The 8,565-nt window shown below is 45.7% G+C and overlaps 1 protein-coding gene across 3 annotated transcripts in view; it reads right to left on the bottom strand.

The window, feature by feature from the left end:
• The window catches only part of arfgef3 (ARFGEF family member 3), a 74,352-nt gene that overhangs the window by 40,633 nt on the left and 25,154 nt on the right, over positions 1-8,565 (bottom strand). For all 3 annotated transcript variants that reach the window (XM_016567004.1, XM_016567021.1, XM_016567012.1), the window contains 3 exons: positions 6,111-6,438; positions 5,670-5,782; positions 1,187-2,157 (listed from right to left, as the gene is read on the bottom strand). In XM_016567004.1, the coding sequence (XP_016422490.1) occupies positions 1,187-2,157; positions 5,670-5,782; positions 6,111-6,438 (1,412 nt within the window). The remainder of the gene's footprint in view (positions 1-1,186; positions 2,158-5,669; positions 5,783-6,110; positions 6,439-8,565) is intronic.

The raw sequence follows: 8,565 nt of genomic DNA, 5'->3' as shown, positions 1-8,565 counted from the left end.
CATGTGTCATGTCCCCCCCCCCATGTAAGCTATAGCTTCTGACATTTAAATCAAAACAAACAATTTTTTTTTATGGCATCAATTACTTTATTTAATCAGAAACAGTCTAAATGTTATTTGTGTTGACTATTTTACTTTTAATTTAATTAGAAGTAGGCCAACAGCGCCCCTACAGAATTAAAACTCTTTACACAACGGGCGTTAGGATCCGGGGTAGGCTGCCACTTCTGCCACTGCACTATTACGGTTTACTCTATCATACACCGAACACGTCATTCTGTACGTGCTTTCTCAGTTTAAATGCAGAGATCCAAAACAGTTAATCTAATCATCATTCAGGCAAAACTTTGCTTCAAGTATGAGCCACAATGCTGACATGATCTAACCGCTAGCACACCCTGAGCACATGTGAGTTAATGTATTCCTCTTATCGGCAAGACATATCGGCATAATTTTTCATATCGGGCCAATGCCGATATTTACATTTAAAGCCATTATCGGCAGATTCCGATATTGGTCCGATAATATCGTGTATCCCTAATGGCAACACTTTTTTTGCAACTAAATTGCAACATCGTGATACTACCGTATACCGTGATATAGGGCTGTCAAAAAAAATTCAAATTTCGAATATTTGTAAAATTAATGCAAGTTCAACTTTTAAAAAACATGTCTAAAGACGTTATGGCGGTTTTTCCCCATCCCACTGTATCTCATGCTTTTAAATGAAGAAAGTAGCTCTTTGTGATTGGTTTTCGGTCCTTTGTATTAAACTATACATACATGCATGGTGCTGTTTTTTTTCTAATTGTTTATGCAACTTTATTAATTATATATAGTTTATAAACATTATGCACTTTTTTCCAAAGATAGTCGTGTTATTTTATTACGCTTTGAAGAAACGTGCATAATATTTTGCTCGATGCACCCTCTTGTGGCCTCAGGAGAGAAGATAAAAAAATTTTTTCCCCCTAACTGAAATTATGCCTTTTAAATTCGAATATAATTCGAATTTTGATCATATTTAAGTAGAAAATTCGAATTTCGTTTTCAGTCATTTCAGTCATTTTGACAGCCCGACCGTGATAAAAACTTTAGCAATTAATCGCAACATGAAAATTTGATACCGGCATATCCCTAAAGCAGACTGCCAGTTCATTCTTGTCTACAACACTCATCCTGTTACCTGCTTGCAGTCCCGAACAGAAGGTGGATGAGAACCTTTGCAGGGACACGTCTACATCCGTGGTGCTGTGCAGTCCCAGCAGCCGTGGCAGCAGCGCAGCTAGAGACTGCACAAAGAGCCGGGCGCTCTGCTGGTCCGCTTCCTGGTTCTTCAGCAGTTTTAGGGACAGAGCAGCCGTCCGTAGCGTACGGTGCCCGGGACAGTCCCGTGGCGTCTGCTCCTCGTCAGCGAGAGAGCAGTTATCAGAGCCCACATCGGACACATCGGAGCGTCCCGAGTCCTTTTCTGCGGCCATGGAGTACTGGTCGCACGAATCGAACTCTGTTCGCGACAGCTCCTGCTCGTCCGCACTGAAATTGCTTTCGCTGTAGCGTGAGCGTGTCCGAGACTCCACAGACAGGAAGTTGGTGATGTCAGGGTAGGCCAGGCCGTGGCTGCGCTGCACTACATCAGGAGGGGCCGTACTGGACGGGGCTTCTGGGATGCTGCTGTCTCGAACACATTCTGATAGATCCGGGCGAGCTCTCGCCACGGCTCCACAGGTAGAAGGTGAAGGTAGGCGTGGTTCCTCCCCGCAGTCCTCTGGAGTGGTCTGGCCCATTTCCCCTTCCAGAGTGGTCTGACCCACGTCCCCCTCCAGTGTGGTCTGGCCTGTGTCTGTGGTGACGCTGATGCTGATGTCAGGGCTGCGTTCAGTGATGCTGCTCTCCCAGGCGGCGTTCTCAGAAGAAAGCACACGCCGCTGCCAGCGGAAGTCAGCTTCGTTGAGTTCCACAGACTCGCGCATAGACTCCACCCCTTCCTTTAGCTCATCCAATCGCCGCAGCAGCATGCGGGACTGGTCTTGCTGCAGGCCACGCCCCTGGCTGAGCTCATCTAATGCACCCAATAGGGCACAAGCACAGGAGACAGAAGAGTAGCAGGCCTCAATCCCGCCCTTCATGCACGCTTCTGTTATACCGTCCATTACCCTGAGAAAATAGGAAAGATGCTGACATTCCCACAGATGCCCATAGACTTAAGACATCCTTTTAAGGCTAATTCACACTGTATGGTCATAGCCCAATAAACACATTTGTCTGGATTTTTCAGATCGGTGTGTTAAAGGGGTCATGACATGGATTTTTTAAATATTTGAATATGTTCCTTGAGGTTTACTTATAATGTTAATAAAGTCTTTTGCACAAAAAAAACAAATAAATGTTGAAAAATGATTATTTTCAACCCTCATTCTGACCCTTTCTCTAAAACGACGCCACTGTTATGAATGGTTAACGTCATTGCATAGGAAACAATATCAATGCCCCCTCGCTATTGCATGAGTGTTTTGACAACATAATTTAAAAAAACGTCATTTCCAGACAAAGCATTATTAAATCATTTATTTACAGTTTGTGATGCAGTTGCAGTCATATGTAGTACCGCTTCATCTTTCAACAAATGTTTCTTTGTGAACCATGACACTGTGCCTCGTTTACAAAACAAAATGCTTTGAACAATCCTCAGACAGGATCCGGGATGCCATTAAAGATAAACTATCCACTTGTTCCTTACGCTGGGATCCTTCTGATATCTGTACAAAGACACGAACGAGCTGTTTAAACTAAACATAACGCGTCAAAACGAAATGTTCCTTCACCCCATTTGTCATATTGACGACAGACTCGAGCGCGTGGACTGTGTCAGAAAGCGAACGCGCATCTGTGTACTGTATCCAGTGTAGACTAGATAGCGGCAAGGCTTATAATTTCTGTTTGCTTTTGACGCGATGCAACACTCGCATTCAGCGTAATCAAGTGTCAAGCCGTTAAGCAACTGAACGCCAGTGGGCGGGGCCTATGGTGAGAAGATTACTATTCGTCGATGTCTTACTCTAGAGGCAGTGTTTGTGCCCAGGTGATGTCATCTTGCACCTCAGATCCTAACGAGCCATTTTTGGAGCTTGATTAAATAAATGCTTTTGTTTATAATGAGGAGGATGTTTTAAGCTATGAAACTTGCAGCAGTGTTGCAAAGTCCACGGTTTTCCCACAGAATTGGGCTACTTTAACACTGTTGCCGTGGGTTGTTTTTCATGTCAGCGGGTTGAAGCTCCCCTAATAACTTGATATTCAGCCCCTGGAATGCGAATTTTACTGGAGGAACCCTGCCGAAAAATGTGTATTTTACCCCCTGGAACGCAATTTTTACCGGGGAACCCCCCTTGAAACGCGATTGGGCTAGTTTTGAGCTAGTTTTGAGTAGCATGTCACGGAAACACCTGCCTCACCTGCCTCACCAGCCGAATCAGCCTCCTACACCCGCTCACAATCACCTGATTACTGATCACGGACACCTGCACCCACTTACCACACCACTCAAATACTCACTCACCTCATTCACACATCGACTGGTCTCAAGGTTGCAAGCTTCTCTGTCCTGGTTCCTCGCCTTCCGATCTGCCTGTTCCCCTCGGATTCCTCAATTCTCGGCCGGAGGACTGTAGTGCCGACCCAGATAAGACTTTGTTTTGCTTCCATTACTCCCTATGTTGAACTCTTTTCCGTTGGAAGCCTCTCCTAAGTTCCTTTTATTAAACTCTCTAACTTACGTTTACCTGCCTGTCTGCCTCTTTGTCCCGATTGTGACAGAAGACCAGTCCCTCAAGACGAAACGGATTACAGCATGGATCCTCAGAGCACCTCCTCACCGGAACCCTCACCCAGTCGGACTTTCACCACCTCTCCACCTGCCTGTCCCATGGCCCGGCCAGCCAGTTTCTCGGGTGAGGCAGCCCTCTGCAGCGGGTTCCTGCTGCAATGCTCCCTCTATCTGGAGATGCAACCCCACCTGTTTGTGACCGAACGGGCCAAGGTGTCATTCATTATCTCCTTGCTGTCGGGACGAGCCTTGCAGTGGGCCGAAGCCCTGTGGACGGCACAGAGCCCGTGGATTCACTCACTGGATGGCTTTGTTAAACACTTCCGGGAGGTATTCAGTCAATCGACCACGGAGGTCACGGTACATGAGGAGCTCTTTCAACTGCGGCAAGCCGAGCTATCCATCCACGGGTATGTGCTGCGCTTCCGCCCTCTCGCCGCCAGCAGCGGCTGGAACGAGGCCGCCCTGCTCTCGGTGTTCCGCCGAGGTCTCAACCCGGGCTTACGCCAACAGATGGCCATCTACGATGACACCGTGGGCCTCGACAGTTTCCTCACCAGGCCAACGCAGACACTCGTCGGTCCGACAATCCCCGCTATGAGCCAGGGGACCAAGTCTGGTTATCCACCCGGGACATCCGCCTCCGGCGGCCCAGCAAGAAGCTGAGTCCCCGGTACATAGGTCCTTTCCCCATAGCAAGGCGCATCAACGAAGTCACGTACCGGTTACACCTGCCTGCCCATTATCGGATCTCCCCCACCTTTCATGTGTCCTTGCTAAAACCCTTCACTAATCCTCTTCTCCCTCCCTCCACAGAACCCGAGGTACCCCCCCCTCCGCCCGAGGTCGTCCCCGACGAGGCCATCTACCGAGTCAAGGAGATCCTCGAATCCCGGCGGCGAGGCGGCCGGCTTCAATACCTCATAGACTGGGAGGGGTACGGTCCTGAGGAGAGGTCATGGGCAGACAGAGAGGACATACTGGACCCATCTCTCCTCAACGACTTCCACCAAGCTCATCCTGACCGTCCCACTCCCAGGGGCCGCGGTCGTCCTCGCCGTCAATCCCGGGCGTCACTGTAAAAACCCTTCACTAATCCTCTTCTCCCTCCCTCCACAGAACCCGAGGTACCCCCCCCTCCGCCCGAGGTCGTCCCCGACGAGGCCATCTACCGAGTCAAGGAGATCCTCGAATCCCGGGGGGGGGTAATGTCACGGAAACACCTGCCTCACCTGCCTCACCAGCCGAATCAGCCTCCTACACCCGCTCACAATCACCTGATTACTGATCACGGACACCTGCACCCACTTACCACACCAGTCAAATACACACTCACCTCAGTCACTCATCGGCTGGTCTCAAGGTTGCAAGCTTCTCTGTCCTGGTTCCTCGCCTTCCGATCTGCCTGTTCCCCTCGGATTCCTCAATTCTCGGCCGGAGGACTGTAGTGCCGACCCAGATAAGACTTTGTTTTGCTTCCATTACTCCCTCTGTTGAACTCTTTTCTGTTGGAAGCCTCTCCTAAGTTCCTTTTATTAAACTCGCTAACTTACGTTTACCTGCCTGTCTGCCTCTTTGTCCCGGTTGTGACATAGCAATTGGGCAGGTTTTGTTGTGAAAACCTGGCAACCCTGACTTGCAGGATGTTTTAATGGTACAAAGACCTCTTATATGCCAAAAGATCAAGGCAAATTTGATTTCTCATGTCATGACCTCTTTAAGATTTTGGCCTTCTCGAGTGACATACTGAAGTGATTGTTGGTGTTGGTAGCCATCTGTTTGTGCAGTGTGAAATAGCCTTTAAATGTCTGAATTTCACTGAATAAGAAACAAACTATCTTACAGTTTGAGAAGATCAAGATGTGACTTCCTTTTTGAGAAAGACCGCTTTCTTGTCTCAGGCTCAATGACGCATGGTCCTGTCAGGTCAAACAAGCGCTGAGGACTTCCCACAATCTGGAGGGGGGCAGGGGGAATAACTGCATGTTTATTAATACAGGAAAACCTGAGTACTCAAGGGGGCGGTAGAGATTTTTGTTTTCCATGTCTGTGGCATAAAATGAGAATCTTCTGAAATGCAGCGGCACATGAAATTGAGTATGCATAGCCAGAAGCATTTTGAAATAATGCATATGCATAGAGTATGTTTCACCACATAATAAAAAAAAAGTCTGAAGAGTTTTACTATTTAGATCATTGTCATAGAAGAGATGTTACACTAGAAGTATGACATAGTGTGTAAGTAGAATACACTGTGTGTGCATACTAAGTGTGAAGGTGTCACCTCTTTCATGATCTTGATGGCCTCCACTCTGTGCTGGGGCGGTGGGTAGAGCAGAATACGGTGGTACAGGGACTGCAAAACAGGCTTCATGGACTCGACACAGCCCACCAGACGGACTAACTCTGCTGCCACATAGCAGATGGTGCGAACAACTGGCCCAATCATGACGGGAGCACTTGATGAGCAGCCAGAACCCCGGCCCTGATCCAAGACCGCTGTCCCTGGTGCTGCGTCTGAGTCCTGGGATTGCCCACCATGGGCAGAGGTGATGGTTTTATCACTCGCTGGGTTTCCCATAATCACCACAAGAGTTGGACACAACTGCTTCCTGTGTGTAGACAGTACACCGCACTGATGATGTATAATTGCAGCAAGATCCTCCAGAATCATAATAATCACTTTGTAAGACCAAAGTAACACAGATTGAGATCATGCGCTTTAAAAAAATAGATGTGTTTATTGTACAATGGTAATATTTTTTTGACATACTTAGGAAATATCAAGGTTCCCACTGACGTATGGTGGAGGATACTTTAAAGGGACACAAATTAAGATATTTTTGATGAAATGTGAGAGCTCTCAGACCCTGCATAGACAGCATGCTGACTGCCATTAAACAGCTTGAAAGATCAAAGACAATGTTTAATATAACTCCGACTGGATTCGTCTGAATTGAAAGAAGAAAGTAATATACACCTAGGATGACTTGAGGGGGAGTAATTTATGGGATAATTTTCATTTTTGGGTGAAACTAACCCTTTAACAATTCTTCTCCCCCCGAGTTAAGTCTCGGGGGGGGGAGAACGCATACGCACGCTTTCCCCTAAGTGTAAACAACACTGATTACGCAAATTACGTTCATGCGCGCGCTTTCTCCTCCAAACGTAAACAACGCTGATTACGTCTATTACGCTCTTGGGTACTCTCCAAAATGGCGGAAAACGTAACTCGGGGGAGAAGAATTGTTAAATAAATTATGTTATTTTTGTTTTCTTTGCGCTCAGAAAGTATTCTAACAACGCTGATTACGTCTATTACGCTCTTGGGTACTCTCCAAAATGGCGGAAAACGTAACTCGGGGGAGAAGAATTGTTAAATAAATTATGTTATTTTTGTTTTCTTTGCGCTCAGAAAGTATTCTCGTAGCTTCACAAAACTGAAGTTGAGCCACTGATGTCACATGGACCGTTTTATCGATGTAATTAATGACAGAATTTTCATTTTGGGGTGAACTAACCCTTTAAGTTCATAAAGTTTTAGCTAATGAATAATGTTTACATACATTTACATGTAATTGTTGTTTTGCCTCGTTTGTCTTGATGTGAGATCAATTTGCATACACATTAAAGGGATAGTTCACCCCAAATGAAAGTTCTGTCATTAATTACTCACCCTGATGTTGTTCCAAACCCATAAGACCTTTGTTCATCTTCGGAACACAAATTAAGATATTTTTGATAAAATCCGAGAGCTCTCTGACCCTCCCATAGACAGCAAGGGTACTACCACGTTCAAGGTCCAGAAACATAGTAAGGACTAGGGATGCACTGATACCGATAGGGCCCGATACTGAGCTCGTACTCGTACTCGTTAAAATGCCCCGATACCAAACACCGCATGAGATAGCCTAAGTGCCATATTCAGACAAAGAAACATCGACGACAGACAGCAGAATGGATTTATTAGAGATTAAAGAAGTCTACGAAGTATATGTATGCAATGAATATAAAACATTCATTATTAATGCCTGTATAGCTGATTTGCGCCAGCTGGTAAGCAAAGCACGCTGAGTGGATTGAGCGCGCAGCGGCGCAGATGCGCGAGCTTGTCGAGTGAATATCCCTTTCTCACAGACATCACTGGAAAGTTTGTAGTTCGGTCGGATATGTCAAAAAGAAGTAAAACAATGCACAAGTTACTTAATGGTAGGGAGGGAGAGAGAGAGAGAGAGAGAGAGCGTGCACTTCTGTTATGTGTTTTGCTTGCTTGAGTGTTTCTGCATTATATGAGTGGCTTTGGAAAATAAATCGCTGCACGTTTCAGATGAAAAAAACGCGACTTCTATTTATTGAAATATCACAATTAGGAGATTTATAGCGAGTGGTTCCCTACATTTTTACAGCAAATTGCGTGATTACAGTACTAAGCCACTGCAATGGAGCAGCTCTAATGCTATTAAATTAAAGATGATGTAGGCTACCATAGAGAGAGAAAAAAATGAACAGTGGAAGTAACAAAAACTTGTAAAATACATTTTAATGAGCATAATTAAGTGTGATATTTCAATAAGTCAAACCAAAAATTATTCAGAGACCAGATATAATTTTTGATATTTTTTTTACTAGTGGGTGCAGGACACTATAGTTCATTTATGTAAAGTGAGGATAGCAAAATAAACTAAACTGTGATATATTATACCCAAAAATTCTTCATACAGTGGACTACCAGTAAAATT

The sequence above is a fragment of the Sinocyclocheilus rhinocerous genome, unplaced genomic scaffold (assembly GCF_001515625.1).
Source record: "Sinocyclocheilus rhinocerous isolate Xijiao unplaced genomic scaffold, SAMN03320098_v1.1 scaffold552, whole genome shotgun sequence".
In the NCBI taxonomy this organism is placed as follows: domain Eukaryota; kingdom Metazoa; phylum Chordata; class Actinopteri; order Cypriniformes; family Cyprinidae; genus Sinocyclocheilus; species Sinocyclocheilus rhinocerous.
The sequence above is the reverse complement of the archived record's forward strand: the minus strand, read 5'-3'. Positions and strand labels throughout refer to the sequence as shown.